Below are 26,890 nucleotides of genomic sequence, written 5' to 3' on the forward strand. Positions count from 1 at the left end.
GAGTCGGGTCTGGCTATCAACCCAAGGGTTGCCGTTCAAGGGTAGTTGCAAGAAATTGAGACCCAAAAGATTGGGACCATTTGAGGTCATCCAACAGGTCAACCCAGTGGCTTTCAGACTCCGGTTACCGAACCACATGAAACTGCACCCAGTATTCCACAGGTCATTACTGTCACCATACAGGGGGGAAGGTGAAGGGGTATCCACACGGGGGCCAGCCATAGAAGAAAGGGAAAGCCGCAACTATGTGGCGGAAATCATCGACTCCAGGTGGAAGGGTAATCAGGTGGAGTATTTGGTCGCGTGGGAAGGGGAACCGGAGTCGGAAAACACCTGGGTGAAGGCAGAGGAGGTCCATGACGAGGTCTTGATCGAAACGTTCCACCAAAGGTTCCCCAGGAAACCTCAACCAGTAGCGAGGTTCCGGAGGGAGTACTTTGGCACCACCGACGATGAGGAGGAACTGGAGGGATTCAGGGAATCGGAGTTGGAAGAGGGTACAGACTCCGAGGAGGAGGAGTACTTGGAAACCGGGAACAGCAAAAGGTGGAGGGAAGTGTTCGAAACTTCGGAAGATGAGGGAGGTTCCTTCAGGGGTTTTGCTCCCTCGCCTCCCACAGAGGAGGGGAGGGAAGGGGGTGAAGAGGGCCCTAGAGGGGAGGTGGATGTCAGGGAACTGTCATCTGAGACGAAGGAGGTGAAAGGGCTCATGGAGGGTGAGAGAGACCACTCAGCGGAGGAGGGGACCAGCAGGGGGAGAAGTGGAGTTACAAGGGAAAGTGAGTCGGAGGGAGAGCTCAGAGATACTTCAAGCGGGAACAGTGGAGAGGTTTCAGGACCTCCCGTAGGCACACCCACTCCTCGGCGGAAACTGTCACGCCGAGAGTCCAGAAGACGCGTTTCCTTTTTTTTTTTTTTTTTTTTTAAATAATATTTATTGAAGTTTCCAAAATACAGAAAGAGAAGAAAAGAAATTATGAAGATACATTCAGAACCTTATTTTCAAACATCCACTTTCTGGGACTCCCCCCTTCCCCCACCCCTACCGTATTCCCCTTTCATATTGTTGTTTCCACAAGTTCTGTTTCTGATTTAAAGCACAATTTATATACCCCATTGTTCAAATTTAAATTTATACAAACCTTATACAACACCCTTGATAAAAAAAAAGCAAAAGATCTCTCCCCATAGCCCGCCCCCTTTTCTTTCCACAATGTCCCCCTTTTTTCCCATTAAAGTAAAAGCACACAGAATAAAAGTATAAAAAAATAAGAAATATATTAGAAAAAAGAAAACCAATTCAGAAAATAGTTGCAAGCCTTTGGATTCTAATTCTCCCTCCCCTTCCCCGGTTTAATTTCCCTTATCCTCCAATCTATGTTTCCAGCCTGGAAGTCTTAAGTCCATCAATCCCATTTTTCCCCCAACTCCTTGCAGAATTATTTCCCATTTTTAGGATTACTTTTTAAAAATTAATTCCTAAATCTTTAAAAATGTCAAATTATAAAATTCCCCCCATTGTTCTTTCAAGGTTATAGTCCAGCTTCCTCTTGTTCCGCTGCTAAAACTTTCTTATTCAGAAGTTTAGTAACTCTACATGGGTTGTTGTTATTCAGGAACAAAAACTTGCGTTCAGTCCCTTCCTTCTTCAGTAAAGTATTCTGTTGTCTCCTTTTAGTCTAAACACCCTGTAGACGAGATTCAGTTTCAGTTTTGCAGCTTTCCCAGGAGATAACCAGTTCTGTGAAATTCCGAAGTGTTGTATTTTTCCCGGCTTACGCCCATCTTTGTAATGTCCCGAAACTCCTCTAGGGGGGTTGTTGTAACTTTGTTTCCAAAAATCCGATTGTTCTCCGTATTTTCGCCATTTTGTATTCAAGTCTTAACAAATTATATCAAGTTGTAACAAATTTGACCAGCAAGGTCCTTGTAATAAAATCCTCTTTAAAATTCCGACTTTGACAGCTACTTTGACAGCTGTCAAAATCACCGGCTCTTTTCACCAGGCTCACTCCTCAATCGCCCCGGTTCCCAGGGAGGGGGGTGCATTTTCCTTCTCCTTCAATTCTTCCTCCAGCACAATTCTTGTACTTTCCCATCATGGAATTCTTGATTTTAGCAAAGATACCGTTCTTTTTGGGCCTTGGCTTCCCAATCCTTGTTTTAAAATGTCTACAATAGGGAGGGGGACTGACTTCCTTTTTAGATCCCCCCCCGCTCGTCTCAAATCCAAAAAATTTTTCTTCTTTTAAACCCGATTTCCAATTTACTCACGGGTTGTTGTTAAAAGTCCAAATTCTCAATGGAAGAAGTCAGCGCTCTCCGCCGGATGGCATGCGGCTTCGCTCGGCAGGGATGGCAGAGGACTCAAAGCACCACGCTTCTCCCCGGCACCCGATCCGTAGCCTTTAAAAAGGCTCCTTCACGAGTCGGGAGGGCGCTAGCGGTGCTAGCCGAGTCTCCAAGTCCACGGCCCCCGTGGCCGTGGTTTCTGAGGGTCCCCGCATCGCCGGTGCGGTAAAACCCAGCCCCTGCCGAGCCGGCTCCCTCCGGAGCTCGGAGGGAGTCCGCCATTCGGCGATGGCGCCAACCCGGAAGTCTCCAGAAGACGCGTTTCCGTCAAGGAGCTTTTATGCTGGAAGAAGTTCCGTAAACGCCCACTGTCCGATTCAACGAGCGATTGATGGAGCCATGCTTAAGGAGCTCCATCACAGACAGAGGTTTGGGAACTTAGCCAAACTCTGAGGGATCAGGATTTTACGCACAAGCAGCTCACCATCCCATCACACATGTGTTTGTGTGTGTGTTACTTCCTACATTGTCCAAATTCCCTCTCATTGATTCCAGCAGGAGGGAATTAACTATGCCAACTTCAGGGCTGATGTAGTTTAGATCCATTTAGCAACATGGTTAACATTGGGAATGGGTTTTTCTAATCTTGTTTTTCATTGTGGCATTATAGCACTATAGGGAACAGGTGGCACTGTGGTCTAAACCACTGAGCCTCTTCGGCTTGCCAATCAGAAGGTCGGCGGTTCGAATCCGCGGGACGGGGTGAGCTCCCGTTGCTCTGTCCCAGCTCCTGCCAGTCTAGCACACCAGTGCACACCAGTGAAAGCACACCAGTGCAAGTAGATAAATAGGTACCGCTCTGACGGGAAGGTAAATGGCGTTTCCGTGTGCTCTGGCTTCTGTCATGGTGTTTCTTTGTGCCAGAAGTGGTTTAGTGTCATGCTGGCCACATGACCCAGAAAGCTGTCTGTGGACAAACGTTGAAAGTGGAGATGAGCGCCACACCCCACAGTCGCCTTTGACTGGACTTAGCCGTCCAGGGGTCCTTTATCTTTTTCTTTTACCTTTACCTATAACACTATACTTCTATTTCAGATTGATGGTAGGTAGATACAGCCAAGAAAGTGTTTTAGTGATACAGTGGTACCTCGGTTTAAGAACTTAATTCGTTCTGGAGGTCCATTCTTAACCTGAAACTGTTCTTAACCTGAAGCACCACTTTAGCTAATGGGGCCCCCCGCTGTGCCGCCACCATGCCATTTCTGTTCTCATCCTGAAGCAAAGTTCTTAACCCGAGGCACTATTTCTGGGTTAGCGGAGTCTGTAACCTGAAGTGTCTGTAACCCGAGGTACCACTATTTAAAATATCATTATTATTTTTTAAGACAGCTCATAAAATGGCACACACCATAAAGGTTATAATGAACGTGTGCTGAGCTACGATAGTTCACTTAGCCAAAAGCTATGGAGAGGAGTACTGAAGGCATCTACATCTTTTTTGGGGGGGCAAAATCAGTATTTCTGTCCTCTGACCCTCTGGTGGAAGAACCACAGGGAAAACGCAGCATGACAATAGCTGGATGACAGCGTCATGTGGCATCCCTGTAAAAAGTGAGTGAATGAAGCATGGCAATTCTGCACTAAACACTTAGTGCGGAAGCACCTCTAGATTGAGTGTCCTTTGTAACCCTCATCCCCAAACCGGTTTTCTGTCATCCTTTTTGTGTGCAGCCGCCATGCTTATAAAGTCAGCCCAAGCTGACTCCTGTCTGCAAGAGCTACGCGCTCAGCTGTGCCTGTGAATGCTTGTGCTTTCTACAGGAGTGGACATTGGGGTCTTGGTGCACCATATCAAATACTCAAAAATCAGCATTGGCATACTGAAAACTGATTTGCACTGACTTCTGCATGGACCACCGGCATCCACGCGACGACAGTGCACAGCAGCTGTGGCAGCAAAGTCGCCACAGATTGCCTGGAAATAGAGCCTGCCGTAAACTGGGAGCGCTGTAGGAATAAGCCTATTCAAATAGCACTCATATTGATCCAGACTTCCTATTATACAAATGTTTTGAATGCGTACCGCCCTCCTTGCGCTATTCAAGAGGCATTACTGTCTTTGTCTGACATGTCTCTCTAGTTATTTGTCTATTGATTGTGTGTATTACTGGCTTATGGGGGGGGACACCATAAATAGTACCCAGAAGATGAACAAGGCACTATGACTCAGCACTTCTCATAATCCCAGAGCCGCCTAATTAAATTTGCAGGCTGAATCTTTTAAAAATAAAACAACAATAGATGACAATGAGAAATGGGTCTTGCCTTATTGCCCTTTGGAACTCCATGCTCCAAGACATTTGCATGGCCACTGCTGTTATAAATACAGTGGTACCTCTGGTTAAGAACTTAATTCATTCTGGAGGTCCATTCTTAACCTGAAACTGTTCTTACCCTGAGGCACAACTTTAGCTAATGGGGCCTCCCGCTGCCACCGCACGATTTCTGTTCTCATCCTGAAGCAAAGTTCTTAACCCGAGGTACTATTTCTGGGTTAGCAGAGTCTGTAACCTGAAGCGTCTGTAACCCGAGGTACCACTGTATTGGGTTCAAAGAGATCTACACTGCAAGAGCACTGCGCTTCCAGAGATGGCCGCCAGCCCAGGGATAAGAGTACATCTCTAGCTGTACACCCTGAAGGCTAATGGAACCTAGACCTGGCAGGGTCCCTAGGAGGTCATGTGGGTAATGCCTAGGTCTCCATCCTCCTCCCTTGAAAAGGAAACAGTGGGCACTTCAGCAGTACAGTTGTAGCAAGTACTTAGCCCCAAATGTGAGTTACCTTGCTTCAGAAAGTGTCCCTGCTGTCAATTACTTTTCTGCTGGGATGGGCCGTCCTTGGCCCCAGCCTCTTCTGTTCATCTCCCTATCCCCCTCCCTTGGAGAGCCAGTGTGGTGTAGTGGTTAAGAGCGGTAGACTCATAATCTGGTGAACCAGGTTCGCGTCTCCGCTCCTCCACATGCAGCTGCTGGGTGACCTTGGGCTAGTCGCACTTCTCTGAAGTCTCTCAGCCCCACTCACCTCACAGAGTGTTTGTTGTGGGGGAGGAAGAGAAAGGAGAATGTTAGCTGCTTTGAGACTCCTTAGGGTAATGATAAAGCGGGATATCAGAATCCAAACCCTTCTTCTTCTTGTGAAGAAATGGAGGAGACCATTAAGCGGTGCAGTAGGACAACTGCTTGCCATCGGAAGCGACTGAAAAGTGCCTTAACTTAGGTTCAGAAGGGATCCTTTTACTGTATTTTTGGTTTTTATGGAAGCCGCCCAGAGTGGCTGGGGAGGCCCAGCCAGATGGGCGGGGTATAAATAATAAATTATTATTATTATTATTATTATTATTATTATTATTATTATTATTATTATCCTGCTGCCACAGCTGCTCCTCTGCTGGAGGAAACAGTGTGTGGTCCTCCCCATCTCTCCTTACAGCCACTCCTTCCCTCACTTATTTGAAGCATTGGTTCAGAATGTATACAGGCGATCATACTTGGTTATTTATTTATTTATTTATCTATCTATCATATTTATATACTGATTAAGTGGTATATGAAATAACAGATGCAGCATATATAACAACTAAACTCAGAAACCACAATATGGGCTCCTTTGGGAGGAAGGGCAGGATATAAATCAACCAAATAATAACTATGCAATAAAATATTAAACAAAACTACACTAACACCACCCCCCAAAAAAACCCCATAGCATATTTAGAAAAAGTGTGTGGCCTCCATCACCTCCTACAGCAAATCCATCCTTCCATTTCTTCAGCTGCCTTCTCATGGTGTCATCTTTTATACAGTGGTACCTCGGTTTACGAACTTAATCCGTTCTTAAACCAAAACCATTGTTAAACTGAGGTGTGCTTTCCCTAATGAGGCCTCCCGCCGCTGGTGCCCTTCCACTGTTCGGATTCCGTTCTTAGACCAAGGTAAAGTTCAGAAACCGGGACACTACTTCCGGTTTTGTGGAGTTCGTAAACCGAATCGTTCGTAAACAGGACTGTTCTTAAACTGAAGTACCACTGTATAAAGTTTACACAATGCTCTTTCTGGGTCGCAAAAATAGTTCAGTGGTCTTTATGACTGAAGTCCGGTGTTTCATTGATCATTCATTTCTTAGTTGACAGCATTGCCAGAGACTTGAGTTTCTCATCTCAAAACATGAAAGTTTAAATCCTCTTCAGAGCTGAGAACGTTCTCTCTGCCTCTGCTATTGTCATAGGCGCAGTGACGAGGAGTCTGAGCAATTTCACCATTTTGCTCTAATTGTTCTCGGAGATTCTTTCTCCAAAAGAATCCTGGGAATTGTTGTTTGTTATCCGTGCTGGCTTAGAGGCGGATAGGGACTACCAGGCTCAGGGACCAAATTCAGCCCTCTCTGTTGGGGCTCAGGCCACCCCCTCTCCAGTCCTCTGAGTGTTTTTGACTAACTGAAAAAATGTCTTTGGATGGAAAGTAAGTAAGAGAGCTCTCATCTCACCAGCCTTTCCTTACCCCACCCAAAAAAACCCCACACCTCTTTCCATGTGGCCGATCTAGCTCTCTAGCAACTTTTCACTATGCCTTACTTGCTGGAGAGTTAAGATGCTCTCTTGCAAAGCTGGGTATTTCTTGTAAAGTGCGGTATTTGAGTGGGACTCTGTGGGCTAGTGGTTTGATAGAGGTAAGGGAAAGAAGAGCTTATCTACACTTAAATTTTCTCTGCTTTTTCCAGGCAAGGTCCATGCTTTAAAGCTCTGTGTTCAAACTCTTTTTTCTTTTTTTTCTTTTTTTGCCCCAGAGCTTTTCTCGCAAAAACCCGCTCTTTAAAGCTCAACCGGAGCAAACAGCAATTTGTGGAAAACCCATATTGACATTTGCTGTGACTGAGCAATAAGGAGCAGGTTTTCATGGGGAAGGGGTGGGAGCTATTATGCACAGACCTGTTCCTGGAGAGGTTGGGTCAAAAGTTAAGTGTGGGTAAGCTCTAAGGTGTTGTGAAATGGGGAGAAATGCTGTGGTGAAGCAAGGAGGGAGTGAAATGGAGAAGGAATATTATTATTATTATTATTATTATTATTATTATTATTATTATTAGATAAGAATTGGATGAAATTTTCATGCAAACTTACCTCTTCTGAGGACATGAGTCCTGCCAAGTTTGGGAAGGTGAGATGCAGTTGTTTTCATGCTAGGGCAGCCTTTACGGTTTTGAGGTGAGTAAAAAAAGGAATCGCTTAATCTTCCTTAGTGTTTTGTTGGCAATCGGTCTGAAAATTGGAAACTTGAGAAAGGTTACTGCGCTTAAGAAACCTGCCAAATTGCAAACAAATAGACTTTTGTGCCAGGCACTTTTAAAGGTGATTTTTTTTGGGGGGGGAGACAACGGAAAGGGATTTGCTTTCCAGGTTATAGTATTCTCTCTGACTGCACACTTCACCTGTCAGCCACAACACAGCTCTCCTTCTGCCCTCTCCCAACTCTGGTGTTTGCTTCTCTTCTCCCATCACCTCACCTCGGTGATGTCTTTTATAGGATCAGGTTACAGATGCTTTTACTTTTAGCAGACACTTATCTGCAGCATTTTTTTAGATGCCTGGCTCACTGAGGTGTCATGAACTGCTTCAGGGGTCCCTCACTTCAATTAATGGTGCCTCATACAGGTCCCACTTTGCTTCTGGCAAGCGCAAGATCCCTCCAAGGTACTGTGCCTGTGCTTGGGATCTTTTCAAATTAGATGCTCTCCTGACCATATGCTGTTAGAATCACAGACCAGTAGAGTTGGAAGTGACCACAAAGGCCATCTAGTTCAACCCCCTGCAATGCAGGAATTCTTCTGCCCAAGACTGAGATTTCTGGGGTGGCAACAATTAGCCCTAACAAACCAGTCACCACTGCATCTACCTGTAAAGGAATCTAGTCAGCCTGAACGCTGACTATGGGTATATAGAAGCTTATCTTGCACTCTGAGGTAAAAGTACAAATTGCATTCGATTTGCAACCCATCTGATTTTTTCGAGCTTTGCAAATTCATTCTAAGCCAGGCAAAACCATGAATTTCTGCAAAAACGTAAGCAAAGGCCTGTTTGTTCAGTAACGGCACCTCAGTCACAAGGATGCTGCTTACATATACATATGAGTAAGTTCACCTGTTTTTTGTGATGCCTGCTAGGGTGTCACAAAGCTTGCACAGGCTACAGAGAGTGGAGTGTTTTGCAGAATTCCACATTAAGCGCACTTACTTGCCTCTTTATGTGGAAAGGTCTTTACCTTCAAGCTGTACGTATCACAGATATTAGTCATCGGCACACAGAAGGGGAGATGACTCAGTCTGGAGAACAAAGGTGATGCACATAAGTTCTGATCAACCAGTTGCATGGCTTACATCAGCACAATAGTGATTTGCAGCGCAGGGTAGGGGTGCTCAGCTGTCCTCCTGTCACCCACATTTCTGCTGCTTACCAGGAGGTAGAGAGGGAGGTGGTAGCAGTACACATTCAGTTGCCCAATGGCGTATGCATCACCCAGCCACAGAGATAAGAAAAGAAGAGCCATTCCATTGTCTGGAGAGATCACTTCCTGGTTGGCATGGAGAATCTGTTTTCAGAGGAGCCCAGCGACGAAGCGCGCGGCTGAATTGAGGCAGCACCGGGTATTGAAATTTTGCGCCCCTAATCATTTTGCGCTTGGGGCAAGCGCCCCTGTGGCCCCCACCCATCATACTACGCCACTGAGCAATGGGAAAGCAGGTGAACCCACCACCGACTGTTTACTAGATCAGTTAGTAATTCTGACTCCCAATTGTTTAACAACGTCAGCAACAAAATGACAACCTTAAAAAAAAATGCATACTGCCGAAAAGAAGGAAGTTTTTTGGGGGGGCGGGGTAAAGATGAGGAGTTTCTGTGTGACAGGACTGTGAACTGAGTTCAGTTCTGGTACCCTGCACAAATTCCTGAGATCTTTTCTTCTACATGTATAGCATTTGCACTTGGCTCTGGTTGGTGGATCTCAGGGTAAGAATAATAGTAGTAGTAGTAATTTGATGGTAAATCCTACATGCGTCAATTCTTCCCACCCTTAGTTTAACAGACCCAAGCTCTACAATCGCTACATCAGCACCCCAACCTTGAAGTGCATTCCATGCATGCAGTCTCGTGCTTGCATGATCAGGGCAGAAGAATTTCTGCATCAGCAACCCAAAGAAGTAACATCTTGGAGAGCTGTGACCTAAGCCAAATTCACACACTGTATCTCAGCGCTCAAGGGCTGGCGGAGGCAGGCTCTATCAGCCAGCCTGGAATGGTTGCTGTGCCCCAGTGATCATTGCTTTCTGGCTGACGGCGGAGGAAGTTTCTGAATGGCTGATCAATCCCATATGGACAATGTTCACTCACAAAACAGAGCTCGATGGGGAGACGAGGGTGGGAGTCTGTGCGCAGTGGAAAGCACCATGCTTTGTTAGCTGCCGCTCAGGCATGGGGTGAACAGAAGCATAGATTCTGGGGGGGAATCCTTTGCATTATTTGAAATAAGGATTGCTGGGTGGCACAAACATGCGGTCCACTGTTTACACACAATTGTGAGTGCCTAGAAAGGATGCCGGATCAGGAGGTAGCAGGTGTGGTCCTATAAAGCTGTGCTCTGCTGGCAGTACATGTGATCTGCGCTTTGCTATGAATTGTATAGATTGGGGTGGGTCTGGAACTACTAGTTGCTGTTTGGCTTATTTGCAGTAGATCTTCCAGGATTTCCAACTCCCAGAATTTGAGCAATAGTAACTTACGCACTATGATAGAATACAAGTCTCTGGGATGGCTGACCTTTGGTTAATCACTTACTTCTCTGCCTCGGTGTTCCTCACCTGTAAAACAGGGGTGTTAATTGGGACGTTTGGACCCAGACTTGGAGCAGCTCTGCTGGTGATTTTGGGTTTGTTTTTTTTAGAGTTTTATGTTAGAATTCCTGATCCGTAATAACTCAAATGTAGATATGTACTTATCCCAATGTGTGGCTTAAGAAGTGCAGGAGGTAAGTGCCCCTTCCAACAGCATCGTTTACATCAGGATCCAACCCCGTGGCAACTGTTTTGTGCCTGGCAAATAAAGTAGAACTTAAACAAGTATGTGAAGTCTGACCAGATAGACTGATGATTCATCTTCAGTTGATATTTTTAATCCGAGCAGGAGAAGAATTTTGAAGTTTGTAAACCTTGCCTTTTCTTTCGATGAAAGGCCTTTACAATCCCCCAAAGCTCATATCCGAGCCTTAGCTTGGAGAGCTTCACTGGCATCTCTAGTAATTTTCTGAATTCTGAGAAATAACTCAGATACTATAAAAACCCCTGGGTTGTAAAAATAGCAGGGCTGTAATCCAATGTTTGATTTCTGTTCATAGCGCACAAGTGAGATGCTTTAAGACCTTTTCAAAATGAGGAGTTGGAAGGGAAACCTCCAGTATATGACTGGGTGAGCAGAGAGTGGTTGTTCTTCGCTGTTGAGGGCAGGCCCCTGAAACTGGCAGAGAGCCATTACAAATAATCTTCCCTCGGGACAAACTGCAGTTGTGACCTAGAAGCAGGGAGCTGGGAGTACGTCATATTTTATTGAAACCCAGACTTTGATTCTGACCTGGATTTACACATCTACTTTGCAACCAGAGTCCCTCTGCTCTCGATGTCCTCTCCGAATCCACACTTAGTCTCACACTTAGTCTCACTGCCCCAACCTCAGTGGGATAGCTGTGGAGGGGGAAGGTTGGGCCTAGCCCACATAGGCAGAAGTGGCCCAGGCCTTGTGCTTGACTGCTTTGACAAACAGTTGTTTCACGCCAGCATTTCCTGCAGTACAGTGGACGCTTGGGTTGCAAACGTGATCTGTGTGGGATGCACGTTCGCAACCCGCAGCGTTTGCAACCCGCATCTGCGCACGCGCAGGCTGCAATTTGGCGCTCATGCGCAAAGCACAATTTAGCGCTTCTGCGCATGCGCAACCGCCGAAACCCGGAAGTAGCCTGTTCCGGTACTTCTGGGTTTCTGCGGTCCTTAACCCGAAAAAACGCAACCTGAAGCGTCTGTAACCCGAGGTATGACTGTACTAATAAGCTGTGTTTTCATCTTGCTCTTAGAAATAGAAGGGAGATAGATGGTGGCATTCCTGCTGGAATAGGCAAGGGAGAGGTTAAGTGGGTGCCTCTGTTGTCACCCTTAGCTTGCCTAGGTATGTGGGAATGGTACCCTGTTCTTCGTCCTTGTTAGAGTCTAAAATTATGTTTCTAGGTCGGTGTGCATTTCAGGATTTGTGTTACTGTTTGCATCTCTGAATGGTTGGTGTGCCTGTTTGAGGGGGTGAGAGAGAGAGAAAGATTCTATCCCTGCCTTTGTCTGCGTTCGTGTTGTGGCTGATTTATTAACTAGGACAATACAAGGAGACTCTGCCCATTATTCCCAGTGTCCGCCTCAGCTCCTGACAGCTTGGTGGAATTGAAATATCTTATTTAAAGCAAGTGAGGATCATTTTGAATATCAGCAGTGACACTCAAGGACTCACAGCTGAAAGGGTGCAAAACAACAGCTGGGAGGGGGGTGTAGATGTTCCCACCACCTTTGCCACTGCTTTCCATTGGGCTGTTTTGCTCCCTTAATGCCTTTGCCTTTAGAATCCAGGCAGTCTGCCTCATCACTGCTCACATTTCTGTCAAGCCAGCTGCCAGAAATATTTTGCCCCGGTCCTTCAAGCAGGTGGCACAAGGAGTCTGACGTTGGTTATCTGAGACAGCACACAGTGTCAGGTATATGGGGAAGTGGCACATCTCGAAACTGAGACTCTGGTAGAAGGACCGTAGCTCAGAGCATCTGCTCTGCATGCAGAAGGTCCCAGGTTTGATCCCCAGTATCTCCAGGGACACGGGCAGAGACACCTGCCTGAGACCCTGGAGAGTCATTGGCAGCCAGAGTAGACAATACTAGACAAGATGGACCAATCGTCTCTTACCCAATGGTTCCTTCAGTCTCCATACTTTTGTACTAGGAGGGAGCTATTTGCTTGAGAGTTGCTCGCCTGCTTCCTGTCGGCCAACCCATTTGAGTTCTCAGGTGGCCCATCCTTTCAAATTCAGGCTCCTGCTTCCTTGCTTGCTTCCAGAGCCAGTGTGGTGTAGTGGTTAAGAGCCGTAGATTCATAATCTGGGGAACCGGGTTCGCGTCTCCGCTCCTCCACCTGCAGCTGCTGGGTGACCTTGGGCCAGTCACACTTCTCTGAAGTCTCTCAGCCCCACTCACCTCACAGAGTGTTTGTTGTGGGGGAGGAAGGGAAAGGAGAATGTTAGCCGCTTTGAGACTCCTGAAGGGGAGTGATAAAGCGGGATATCAAATCCAAACTCCTCCTCCTCCTCCTCCAGACTGCCAATGCTGGCATGTGTGCACACTGTTAGCCAGTGGATGCTAAACATTTGGATTCAGTTCAGAGGCAAATGGCGGGATCCTTGTGAGCTTTTGGCATTTTGTATTCAGGGGAAACACAGAGCTAACAGTTGAGGACGTAGTGAGGTTTGAGGTTGGGATGGTACTCACAGGTAGGTCTTGAGTGCAGCCTAGATATTTATTTAGATAATCAACCCACCATTTCTCACAGGTCCCAAGAACTCAAAGCAGCCACTGGAATCACACACACACACACACACACACACGTAGCTATTAAATCTAAAATGGTTGCCCCCACAGAGCCACATTTTCCAGAATTCCCTGGGAATTAGAATCAAATGTTAAATCACTGAGCATTGTAGATCTGAGGAATACATAAGGTTCTCCTAACAGCATCCGTAACAAACTGCAGTCCCCGGGTTTCTTTGGGAGACTGTTCAAAGTGCTATGATGATGCTTTCAATGTATAGTGCATGTGGGGCCGTAGTTGGAGGGCTGTGAAAGAGCCACTGGGAATACCTCTCGTTCTACTCTTATAATGTACACTTGTCATATGGCTGGTATTGTGCATGTAGAGAACCATCTTGGTTGATCTTCGAGAGCAGAAGTCTGTAAGATGCACCAAGGCTTTGTTTTAAGGGAGCAAGCCGTAGGTCGTCTTAGTGTGGTGTGAGTAGGTCATCACAGCTTGAAATTTGAGAGTCACCAATATAAAGCAAATCCTATCAATTTTAGTAGCTGAGCTTCTACCCACAGCTTCTTAGACAATATTTAGTGTTGAGCCAATATTCACTGCACCCCACATTTTGCTGTCCCTTTCTCTGTGGCAATTAGGTGTGTGTGTGTGTGTTTGGTGATTGAAGAATAATTTGGGGGTGGGGGAGCCCCAACCCATTGCTGCTGCTGTCATTCTCGGTCATCATCAGCTGGCGGCCACCCTTCTGCCACCAACCTACACCCCCTGGAGCAGTTATATGATGAGATGGTGCTGCTCTGATGAAGGTAATGACAATCTCTGCTTGTGGCTGACACATTTTACATCAGAGCAACCACTATATCATAATGTAATGTCAATCCAGGCAGCTTTTGGACCCCCCCCCCAAAAAAAGAAGGCTGGTAGTCACTGGGGGGGAGCTCTGATGGTAGCAAGGCCCCCCTGCCAATTTTAATCCATCCTTTGAATTTCCTGGATCTTGCCCCTGTTCCTTCTCCAACCATCGCCAAAAATCTGAGGAAGAACTTTTTTCTGACTACTGTATCCGACCTTGCATTTCCATATTTTAAAATGCATCCTGCAAGGAAGTGGAGGTTGTTGATTTTGCCATCTGTTAAAAGTACAGGATTTTGCTTTAATGACTAAGCTAACACACTTTATTTGATTCAGTGAAAGAAAGAAAAAGGACATGATACTTTGTAAAATGGATTAATTTTATTCAATACAGCAAAAAGGGGGATTTATTGTCAAATAAAGGTTATGAATTCACTTAGTTAATAGTAACTTAGATTTTAAAAAACAAAAACAACCAAGCTGATAGTTACATCTGGACATCACACAGAGAGACAGAATGCTATTAGTTATAAATGTGACACCCATTAGAGCACTTCTATAGAATTATAAATATTTATGCCCTTGTATTTTCATTCTATGTGCTGGTGCTTTGCGTTTTTGTTGAATGAGGTATTATATTCTACGACTGGTTGTACTGACAAAGTCCTGTTAGTCCAAGCACTTCCTCCTGTGCAGCACAACTTCCTCTCCCTTTCCTCTTACGTTCAGAAGGTCCCAGGAGAAACCCTGGAGAACCACCGACTAGCAGTATAGACAATACGGTGTTGATAAGGGAGTGCGTGGTGCTGTGGTCTAAACCACTGAGCCTCTTGGGCTTGCTGATCGGATGGTCAGCAGTTCAAATCTGTGCAACGGAGTGAGCTCCCGTTGCTCTGTCCCAGCTCCTGACAACCTAGCAGTTTGAAAGCACACCAGTGTAGGTAGATAAATAGGTACCACTGCGGCAGGAAGCTTAACAGCATTTCCATGCGCTCTGCCTTCCATCACGGTGTCCTGTTGCGCCAGAAGTGGTTAAGTTATGCTGGCCACATGACCTGGAAAGTTGTCTTTGGACAAACGCTGGCTCCCTCGGCCTGAAGCGAGATGAGCGCCGCACCCCTTAGTCGCCTTTGACTGGACTTAACCATCCAGGGGTCCTTTACCTTACCTTACCTTACCTTACCTTACCTTACCTTACCTTACCTTACTGTGTTGACAAACCAGTACAGTGTAGCTGAACCAATAGTTTGACTCTTTCTCTTGACTTAGTACTTCCTAGTGTGGTCCACTTCCTTCCTTGACCATTTGCCCACTTTCCTGTGTACAAACATGACTCTGGGACTAGTTCCTGCTTGCAGTGCAACAACATAGTCCCTTGTACCCTGGACTCTTGTTCCAGAGACAGCTCTGGCTTACACCATGCCTGTGTGGCAGTAGCAAACAGCAGGGTGGGACAGCAGGATTCACCTGATCTCCAGTCACCAGCGTGTCAAGGGTGCTCCCCAGCCAAAGCAATGCACACAGTAGATAGTTAACTCAGAGCTGACACTTACAGTAGTTTCCACAGCTCCGAATACCCACACACACAAGCCTAGCATATAGGCAGCTATTCCCAGGTCTGCGCTCTATGGAGCAGCTGCAGCGACAGGGGACCACACGCCCTCCTCCATCCTATGTATCTTCCCCCAATGGGCTGCACACATGCAGTCAGAGACTATGTCTACCTGGAAGCTGCCTCTGCTCGTCTCACTTCAGTTCTCTGCTGGTTCTGGGAGACAGTGGTGCAGGAGAGGGTGGGGAAGCACCCACCCTTCACTTGCCTGACCTGCCTCTTCTTCCTCTTCTTCACACCCAACTTTTGCTCTATTCTGCAGCTCTGAAGCTTCCCCTGTTTCTGGCGCTTGCCTTCTGGCTGTTACAGGTCCCCACAAACCACGAGAGTCAGATACTAGCCCCATCTTCCCCCGATGCACCCTTGTCCGTGTCCTGCCAGTCCCTGACACTGTGCCACTTCTGAATACCAGGACAGAAAAGGGGATGGGGGAGGTTGCTGTGGTGCAAAAGCACCAGCGGAGCCTATCTGGTGCCTCTGAACCACACTCACCTGCCGCTGCCTTGCCTTCCCCCCTCTCCCTCCCAGTATGCAGCAACAACACAGGTGACTTCAGATCAAGTGTTTTAATGACTGAGCTAACACTCTTTCTTAGATTCAAGGAAGGAAGACAAAGGCACAGTACTTGACGATAAGATAGATGAATGTCATTGAACACAGCAAAGAAAAAGGGGAGAGAGAAACCAGCCACTATCTGCAAGTGCTGTGTGGTCTTCTTTGTCTAGATTGCCTGCTGGCTTGGATTCAGGAGTGTTTAATGTGTCTTTCTGAATGGCTGAGTTCCAGCAGTTGTACCCAGCATGTAAAAATGTTTTCTCTATATATATCTTGCTAAAACGACAGCTTCAATTGCTTAACCTAAAAAGGTAGACTAGGTGATTGAAGCAGTTAAGAGCAGGGCAGGCGTCAGCACTCAGCATTCGTAGGCCCCAGAACGCTGGCAAAGCCCACCATTTAAATTTCCTACAATGCCCCCGATGATGTGTCACACTTGGGTATTGTGGGTTAAAATGGCAGCCCTGGAAAAGGATGAAGGATGAAGGAGGGGACCCACCAATGGAGGAAGGATTGCACCAGAGGGACTTTTCCCAGTGCTCTCTCAGATCTAGAGCCCTCCTGTGTAAGATGTCCTTGTAGACTCCTTGGGTGCAGAAGGGGACCATGTTTAGGGAAGTTTTTAATGTTTAATGCGGTATTGTGTTTTTAATATTCGATTGGGAGCTGCCCAGAGTGGCTGGGGAAATCCAGCCAGATGGGCGGGGTATAAATAAATCATCATCATTATTATTATTATTATTATTATTATTATTATTATTATTATTACTCCCAGTTCATGTAGTTAAAGCCTACAACAGGGCTAAAACATAGGAACCACTGCAGGGCAGGCAGCAGGGAGCACACATGGGGGCATTGTATAACAGTGATTTCTCTCTTATGGAGGCTACTTTGGATGAAGACAGAAAGAACATTTTTAAGAATGGCAGAGGAAGTCTGATAGTGCCTCCATTGATGTGTAGACAAATGTACTTTCTCTCCCAAAGAGAACTTGAGGGGGATGGGGATGGACTATTGCAGGCTTTCAGATTGGTTCAAATTGAATAGGATGCCGATTGGCTAGCACCTGTGACATCATTTGTGCATTCAGATTCATCTTAAAACATCAAGAAACATTTAAAAAGTAGTAATAAATACTCCAGGATTTGGGGAGTGTCTGCTTTTAGAACATTTCATTTAAAAAAATAAAAAGGGTATTAATGTCTATATGCCATTAAGTAAAGTAAAATGTTAAAAAGGCAGGAAATTCACCTGATGCACAAGAAGAGGAGAAAGACTGGTATACATTTTCGTAATGCAGTCTGTACAGCCAGTGAGCAAAGGGTCAATTCTGCCTGCCATTGAAATCTACATTTGTCTTTATCCAATGATGCCATGGAGCCTTGTTCATTTTATTTATCTATTTAACAACTTTTTTTACTTATCAAAACGTTTATACCTCTTGACAGCAGTTTACAAAACCTTTGCCTTTTGTTGCAAGGAAGATCCCCAATATTAAAATGTCACAGCAGTACCAAAGGACCCTAATGCAATATGCGCACCTCAATTCCTTCTGTCCATGCCTTTTATGGTTCATTTCAATCCTTCCTTTTCTTCCACTTTATTTGTGCTTGAGCCAAGAGATATGAGAGACAAGAGGGAGCACGCACTGAGAGGGAGCAGTAGCAACCAAGCTTGCAGGCTGTATTTTTAATTATTTCTCTTTTCCTTTTTTTTCATAGCCTAAGGAGTTCCCTAGGACAACATTTGGAGAGAAAAAAACCACTTTTCATAGAGGTTGCATTTCCCCTCATTAAAAGCCATCAAGCTCAGTCCCATTTCTAAGCATCACTAACACCTTTTGGGGAATCTGCCTGTTGACATAGTGCCCAAAGGTGACCCAAAGTGATGGTCCCTGCCAGTTTATATCCCAGCTCATTTCTGCTAATCACAGATGAATTCCACAATGTCCCCTGTTGGTGTAAAAGGAAGGATTGCTGATAGTATATGGCATGCCTTCCTCAAGCTCATCCAGTGCCCTTTCACTCCTCCAATAAGGCACCAACATCAAGGCCTTGAGAAAAGAGGTTGGGTAATGCAAACTCCCTATGAAAACTCCTATGGACATCAACCTCATTTAACCTGATTGGTGGTTTCCAAGTAGGGCATCCTATGCTGCCACCTACAGGCTCAATCGAGATATTCACCTTTTTAGTAGTATAGCCGAACTCTTGAGTCCCAGTACAGTGTGTTGAACTGGAGCAAACGCAATTCCCATTTGACCTGTCAGGCCCTTAATGCAAGAGAGAGTAAATATGAGGCGTTTGTGATGACCACAAAAACTGCTGTCTTCATGGCCTAATGAGTCTGTCCGCATTATACGCAGGATGCTGAAAGTTGCCCGTGGTACTTGCCCTTGGATAAAATGCAGGTTGGCATTCCAGCCAGTTGGCAAAGGACTTCATAGCTATAAGAAGCAAAGAGGCAGAGAGAGAGAGAGAGAGGACAGGAGCTGGCAAACAGCCCTGTCAAGCCCAGATAACCCTCAGGTCCTTGTTTACCCTGCCAACATCCCAGAGCTTTGGCATGGAGTTTTGTCCAAACATCACATGGAGTCTTTGGACAGCTGTGCTGGAATTTGTAGCCTTCCCTTACACGGAACGTGGGTTTGGAGCACCACCGCTAGGAATTAACAACTCCCTCCAATAGGCTGGCAGAATTAAGAAGTTTGGAGCTAGCCTGTCAAAAGGAGAGAAAGGTGGATTGAAGAATGAGTTGAGGATTATGGTCAGAGCTCTTGTGTGATAAGCTAAGTCAAGTCCTGAAACAGCAGAGATAGAGGCAGTTACTGCTGAAAGGTTGGTGAGCCATTGGAGAGGGGATTAAGACTGACGGAGCAATCCGCTGCGTGCTTACTTAGAAGTAAGCCCCGCTGTATAAAATGGATTTTACTCCCGTGCAAGTGTGGGGGGGGTTGCTGCCTAAGAACTGCTATGCAGGCCAACTGAGGCCAAAAGACTCATCAGCGGATTAAACCAGGCCTGTGTTTGCACCCCCAATAGCATCCTTTGCAAATCTTCCCCCTCAGCACAGCATTTTGCAGTGTTGAACACTTTTGGTGTAGGTGCGGGTTTTTTGTTTTTTTTTCCAGGACCACATTAATATAGGAATGAAAGAGGATGTGAAAATCGAAGGGCACATCACTATTGAAAGAAATGAAAAAACCAAGAAGAAGCCAGGCAATGCTCAAGGGTTCTCAGGAGCCTGTGTCAGCATGCAGACTGGTAATTAATTCGCAGCAGCCTGCTAGGATGAGGATCTTAACGTTCATTGGGGCATTTTATTATTTACTTATTTGTCTCACCAATTTGTATAATGCTTACTTAAATTTTGTCTCTAAGGGTTGTACAGGTAACTCAATACAACAAAGCTAAAAATCAGTTAAAACAATTAAATCAGAATTCATTTAAATGCCTGGTGGAATAGGAAGGGGGGGGAGCCTGCTCCAGAATTTCAGCAGAGAGAGGGGGGCTGTTTGCCCTTAACTGGAAGGGATTCCATAAAACTGAGTCCGCAATATTGAACACACTGCTGCTGGTGGATGAGAGTTCTGCATCTGAGCCTTGGGATATAATGACTCAAGCATTGCCTGAGTTATCCTGGACCCAAGTTGCTAAATATCTTGTAAATTAATACAGTGGTACCTCGGGTTAAGTACTTAATTTGTTCCAGAGGTCCGTTCTTAACCTGAAACTGTTCTTAACCTCAAGCACCACTTTAGCTAATGGGGCCTCCTGCTGCTGCCGCACCTCCAGAGCACGATTTCTGTTCTCATCCTGAAGCAAAGTTCTTAACCCGAGGTACTATTTCTGGGTTAGTGGAGTCTGTAACCTGAAGCATATGTAACCTGAAGTGTATGTAACCCAAGGTACCACTGTACAAGAACCTTTAACCTGGCCTGGTAGCATATGGGCAGCCAATGGAAGCTTTTGAACACAAGAGTGGTAGCAATAATCTGACCGCTATCAACAGTCTAGCCGGCATGTTTTGCACCAAGGGTAGCCACACAAAGAGCTTGCTGCAATAATTGAGGCTTGGCTCAGTGCAGCAGAACAACCGTGGAGAAGGAAGCGGGGCTGCAATCTCCTCTCCAAGAGCCCTGCACTTTGCTCATTGACATGCCAATCAGGACAGTGGATGAAGAATTGTGAAGGACTCTTGTGTTTATGCATATGGTAGGCCCGCTAGAATGGGGAACTTGCATGGAAGATAAGTTGCTTTTTCTGTTAAGTAATCTCCATATATCCCTGGACTGGCCATATCACAGTAAGGGTGATAGCAATGGTGATAAGGAGCCAGAGACTTTAAATGAACCATTGTCCTCTAATTCTAATGGACTCAGAGGCTTTCCCTGACATTTCAAGTATTCTGGAAAAGCACAGCAGCTGCCTATTCCTCCCATGCCCTATTGGCCTTAGCACTTATGTCACCTTGTTGTCTTGAAACATCCTCTGTACTTCAAAGCCTTCCGCCTTGTAACTACTACATGGGCAGCCACTGCGCCAACATCAGGAGGGCAGGCACTCAGCTCTCCTGCTCTGTCCGATGGGGGTCTCTTGCCCTCTTTATCCACAGGTAAAGATGAATTTTTCTGCACGCCGCAGGCAAACAGCAGTGTGTCTGCACTGGGGGAGAAGTGTCTCCAGACTTCAAGGCAACCATTAGATGATCACCTCTCATTATTAAAGTTTAATTTAAACTGCGTATCGAAAAGAAAAATACAAACAAACTCGTATCAAAGGAGCCTCCGGCACTTTTAGTACTTGATTAAATTTTAGGATGTGGGGGCTGGAAGCAGTCTGAATTCCTTCACTTATTTCCTTTGAGTTTCCATCCTCTGGTTTCTTTCATTGCTGCAGAGAAACTACATAAATGAATGCCTGAGATTAATTCACTCTTTCCAGGTTTTCTGCAGCCTAAAGGGAAAGCTTTTCCTGCTAGCCCCATAACATGTTCCTCTTCAGTTTTTCCATGATCTTTTCCTACTTCATTTCCCAGGCTTTCACACTCCCATGTCCTCAAACTCGTTTCACCATAGCATCCCCATCCAGCTGCCATGCTTAGAAAAACCCACATATTTCAGCAAGTCCCCCTAGTTTTCACAGTCTCTCGAAGTTACCACCAGTGGTAAGGATGCTTCAAACCTGTTTGAACATAGATCCATCCCCCCCCCCAATGACATGTAATTACAGCTGCCTTGATGACACATAGCAAAGTTCCATGCGCATTTTATGGGGTGGGGTGGGGTGGAGCAATGCTATACTGCACAGTGCTGACGAAATAATCTGCGTACATAAAAAAATAAGAAGAGCTTGTTGGATGAAACCAGTGTCCCATCTGGTCCAGCATTCTGTTCTCATGGCGGCCAAACAGATGCCTGTGGTTTCCAGCAACTGAGATTCAGAAGGATTACTGTTTCCAACTGTGAAAGCAGAGCATTGCCATCATGGCTAGAAACCATTGGTAGTCTTTATCCTCCATGAATTGGTCTAATCCTCTTTAAAGCCACCCAGTTTGCTGGCCACCACTGCCTCCTATGGGAAGAAGTGTCATAGTTTACATGCCCATAGTTTATCTGTCCCAAATCTTCCAACATTCAGCTTCATAGCTTCATCAGATGACTGGGAGTGGCCACCGAGAACATATAACACCAGTCCTGAAAGACCTACATTGGCTCCCATTACATTTCCAAGCACAATTCAAAGTGCTGGTACTGACCTTTGAAGCCCTAAATGGCCTCAGCCCAGTACAATGGTACCTCTGGTTGCGAACGGGATCGTTCCAGAGGCCCGTTCGCAACATGACAAGAGCGCAACCCGCAGAGGTGCGTCTGCGCACGCGCGGGTTGCGATTTGCCACTTCTGCGCATGTGCCTTGATGTCATTTTGCGCTTCTGTGCATGCGCGAGCGGCAAAACCCGGAAGTAACCCTTTCCGGTACTTCCGGGTCGCCACGGGACATAACCTGAAAGAACGTAACATGAAGCAAATGTAACATGAAGTATGACTGTATACCCGAAGGAGTGTCTCCACCCACATCGTTCAACCCGGACACTGAGGTCCAGCTCCGAAGGCCTTCTGGCGGTTCCCTCACTGAGAGAACTGAGGTTGCAGGGAACCAGGCAGAGGGCCTTCTCGGTAGTGGTGCCCGCCCTGTGGAACGCCTTCCCATCAGATGTCAAGGAAATAAAACAACTATCTGACTTTTAGAAGACATCTGAAAGGAACCCTGTTTAAGGAAGTTTTTAATGTTTGATGTTTTATCATGTTTTTAATATTCTGTTGGGAGCTGCCCAGAGTGGCTGGGGAAACCCGGCCTATTATTATCATCATCATCATCAGATGTCCATGAATTCTCGAGTTGTGGCAGAGGGAGAAAAACTTTTCTCCAGCCACCTTTCCTATGCCATGCATGAAGTTATATACTTCTGTCATGTCACCTCTTAGTCACCTTTTCTCTAAATGAAAAAAAAAGTCCCAAATGCTGCTACCTTTCCTCGCTTGATCATTTTGGTTTTGCCCTTTTCTGAACTTCTTCCAGCTCTACAATATCCACATTGGGGATTGCTGGAAATGGAGAGAGAATGGGTAGAAAAGATGATAACAGAGGCTTTCATTTTCACAAGCTATGGGGTAGCCCACATTCCCTTTTTCATTTAAAAAAAATAAAATTCTAAGCAGGACCAAGGAATACGAATACCTCTGAACCTGAAATAGTGGAAGCTCAAGAACTCTGGCCTTTTCTCTGATTTGCTTCATTTTCACGTTTTGTGATGTTCATTTGAAGCCCAGAGTCTGAAAGAAAAAGTCAGGAGTTCAGACGCCCAACAACTTTCAGAAAAATCACATGTTGGATACTACTTACTGTTCTTTTTTATAGGTCAGCTTTGTCCTTTATATAATTTCCCAATTTTTATTTCAATCTATCTGTTGTACTAGAAATACATAATCTTGCACCAATCAACAAGCAAGTTGAATCAAGCAAGCTTATCCAAACCTGTAGAAAGTTACATGTGTTTTGTCTCTTTTTAGCTACTGTTGGTTTTAAGCATCATTTGAATGCTCTTAAATACCTGTTTTAATTGTTTCTTATTGAGAATTTTAATGTTCTGTTTTTTGTAAATGGCTTAGAGGGTTGTTGTTTTTACAATCGGTTTATAAAGGTTAAGGGAAAAATAGAAGCAAATGCTGCCTGTGACACTGGCATTTTTAATAGTGTTCATATCCACCCAACATCCCTTCTTATCACATATGAGCCAGTGTGGCAGATATGGTGGTGGCTCCTGGCTACAGCCTCAGAGATACTAGATATCATTTTAAAGTTCTATGCTCTCTAATTTGGCTAAAGTACATGCAAGGCTCATAGTACACCCCTGTGCAAATTAATTGAAACAAACAATGTAGTTTATTGTACAAAACTCACATATACATGTACAAAACTCACATATACATACCATTAGTAACATTACCTCTGCTGTTTTTAAGTAACGTTTGAACACGGTTTGGCATGGAGTCTACTAGTTTCGAACAGTCACTGTTGATTTTCGGATCCCTTGAGTGAGCTTCTCCATAGTCGTACAGTCTATAGCACAGAGGCGACTTTTGCATATAGCCCACAAATTCTCAATGGAATTTACATCTGGGGAGTTCCCTGGCCAATCAAGTACCTGTATTTGCTGCTCTGTCATGAAGTTCTTCACCACTTTCAATGTGTGACAGGGGGCTAGGTCCTGCTGCAATATCCCAGTACCGTCAGGATACCTCTTTTCCAGCTCTGGAATAACTCTATTTATTAGAACCTCAATATATTGTGGCGAGCGCATCATTCCTTCTATTGGCTGCAGGCTTCCGACACCATAATGATTAACTGATTTTTCGTGTTTGTTTTGAGTACAGGATTACGAGTAAGATAGAAAACATGCCTTGTTTCAATTAATTTGCACAGGGATGTACCATAAGGGCACAGGGTGTACCAGCACTGACATACTTGATCTTTGCAGAGCAAGAGAGTGTGACCACACAATCAACTGGCCAAGGTGGTTATATGGCTTCTCAGATTCAGAGATGCAGCAGCATGCAAATTCCATGCTCATATTTTGCCATGAAACTACTTCTCCAAGATGCACCAGTGCATGTATGCTGTAAAAAGCAGTACGGCAATACCATGCAGAGTTCAAGGCAGCAACCAAAGGAGCACCATATTCCCAACAGGAAATTTTGCGGCTCCCATACTTGGTGGTCCTGATACCAAACCTGAATTTATGGCTCTCTAGCTCTGTGACGCGGGTGGCTCTGTGGTCTAAACCACTGAGCCTAGGGCTTGCCAATAGGAAGGTTGTCGGTTTGAATCCCCGCAATGGGGTGAGCTCCGGTTGTTCGGTCCCAGCTCCTGCCAACCTAGCAGTTTAAAAGCACGTCAAAGTGCAAGTAGATAAATAGGTACCACTCCAGCGGGAAGGTAAACAGCGTTTCCGTACGCTGCTCTAGTTCGCCAGAAGCGGCTTAGTCATGCTGGCCACATGACCCGGAAGCTGTATGCCGGCTCCCTCGGCCAGTAAAGCGAGATGAGCCCCGCAACCCCAGAGTCGTCCGCGACTGGACCTAATGGTCAGGGGTCCCTTTACCTTTACCTTTAGCTCTGCTTAGCCTGCTTAGTTTAGTCAGGCAGCCATCCTTGGGAGCAATGATTCTCAGCTTCCTTCCCTCCCCACCCAAATATGAGCACTGCACGTTCATTTAATCCAAAACAATGTGGTCAGTTTCTCTCCCATATAGGTTTAAAATATTTTTTAAAAAACACAAAATTGTAGGGCTAGAACAGAAGGGACATCTTCCGGTCCAAGCAGATACCTAACCAAACTGGAGTGTGCCTGTGGGAATGAATCCCGAATAAAAAATTCTTGTTTTCCCAAAGTTCAGCATCATGTAAGACCAGTTGCTTTCTTCAACCCTTCTCTCCTAGTTTTATTCCAACAACAGATTTAATAATTTTTTTGGCTTTTATTTACTTTTACTTTTTTTCATTTTTTTGTCCACGAAAATGGAGTGTAAAGGCCACCACATAATCAATCGGCAAGTAAATAATGAAAGTTTGTGTTGATATAGGCCGTGTCGCCACAGTGTACACAACAGTAATTCACTTTAGCCTATCAGGAGATGTATGGGATTACAGTTGCCCTTACTATCTACCTCATTGATTGTGTATTGCATTGATCTGTTTAGTCATCTCCCCCTCCTCTCTCTCTCTTTTTTTCAAGGTACATGATCACATCCCTGGACCGTACGCATGCTGGCTTCTACCGCTGCATTGTGCGCAATCGCATGGGAGCCCTTCTGCAAAGGCAGACTGAAGTGCAGGTGGCATGTAAGTGGTGGCGCATGTCATGCTCGAAAAGTTTATAAATATATATATATATATATATACAGGGAAATAATCCATGAAGTGAGCTACAGAGCAAGAGGGCAAAGGATGATGGCAAGAGAGGTTGACCATTCCCACCACCTCTGGAGTGCTGGGGAGGCCCCAAGACCCCATGAGATTCCAGGGCCACCTGGAGGAACAAGAGCAACAACCTGGGGAATAATTTCCTTGCGTAGGAGCTGTTCCCCTGCTCTGCCAGGGTGCCCCAGGGCATGCCCGTGCTACCTACCCCGAATGAAGGGACTTGCCCATTGGATGATAGGGCAAGTGACTGGAGGACCAATAAACTATTTGAGATTGTGTCCTTCCTGAACAAGGATAGGTCTACACTCTAAACCAATAGCAGTTTAATACCAGTTTTACTGTCATGGCTTTGCCCCAAAGAAACCTGGTGATGGTAGGTTGGCAAGGTTGACAGTCATGTCATATTCCTTCATTCAAATATTTTCACAATAACCTTCAAATCGAACACATTGTTTCATAAGTTGACTCAGACCTTTTCTATTGCATTATATCTTTAGCTATTACAAAAAGTTTGTCTATTACAAGTATTTTGTCATTTTTCTTTCGCTGCTTTTATCTCAAATCCTGCCCTGAATTTCGTTTGACTGTAGTATTGTTTTTTAATAGTCCACAAAAGGCCTCCATTCTTCTATGAAAAGTTTGTCATTTCGATATCTTAATTTCGCTGCCAGCTTTGCCATTTCTGCATAGTCGCCATTACTTTCAAAAGCTATTCCTCCCTCGTTGGAACCTTCTCTTCTTTTCATTTCTGTGTATATAATATTCTAGCTGCTGCTGTTGACACTTACATTAATAATTCGGTCATCATCTTTGGAACATCCGTCCCTATTATACCTATAAGAAAAGCTTCTGGTCTTTTGGGAATAGCCCATTTAAACATTTTCTTCATTTCATTATATATCATTTCCCAAAAACCTAAAATACAGTCTGAAAGAATTCATGGGAAGAATGCTAGTTCATTTCTAATGCTGATGTTCCCTTCGACTCCCCTTCGCGCTCTGAGCACCTCCTGAGCACTTTTCTAAACTTGTCTGACTTACCCCTTTCCCAGTCACAATCAGGAAATGCTCTTTTCAGAGGTTTGTTAGTTGTGGCCTTATTATCACGTGTGATTCCTCTTTCACACGCACAGAGAGAGAAACGTTTCAGTTGCAGCATATCTTTATGACAAGTAGTCAAGGTCATCAGGCAGCAAGATCTGGGCTGCTCTTGGTGAGCAAAATGTTAGGTGAGAAATTATTGGATGCTAAAGGGCTCTTCAGTTGAGCAGCGCAAAGTGGATCCAAATCAACAGCTGGAAGGTGGAGGTGGAGGAATGCAAATTGAAAGAAAGACACAGTCTCTTTACAGGGTGAGTGATGAACCGCAGGGACAGAACATCATCAAACCAGGGCCTCTTTCACCTTCTTCTGATCAAGATTAGAGGACTTTGTAAAGG

The 26,890-nt window shown here is 45.3% G+C and overlaps 1 protein-coding gene across 11 annotated transcripts in view; it reads left to right on the top strand.

Moving 5' to 3' along the window:
- The window catches only part of SDK2 (sidekick cell adhesion molecule 2), a 363,930-nt gene that overhangs the window by 244,445 nt on the left and 92,595 nt on the right, over positions 1-26,890 (top strand). For all 11 annotated transcript variants that reach the window (XM_083598508.1, XM_083598512.1, XM_083598514.1 and 8 more), the window contains exon 3: positions 25,265-25,371. In XM_083598508.1, coding sequence (XP_083454634.1) covers positions 25,265-25,371 — 107 coding nt within the window. The remainder of the gene's footprint in view (positions 1-25,264; positions 25,372-26,890) is intronic.

Source organism: Podarcis filfolensis (assembly GCF_964270895.1).
Source record: "Podarcis filfolensis genome assembly, chromosome: 2".
NCBI classification, from domain to species: domain Eukaryota; kingdom Metazoa; phylum Chordata; class Lepidosauria; order Squamata; family Lacertidae; genus Podarcis; species Podarcis filfolensis.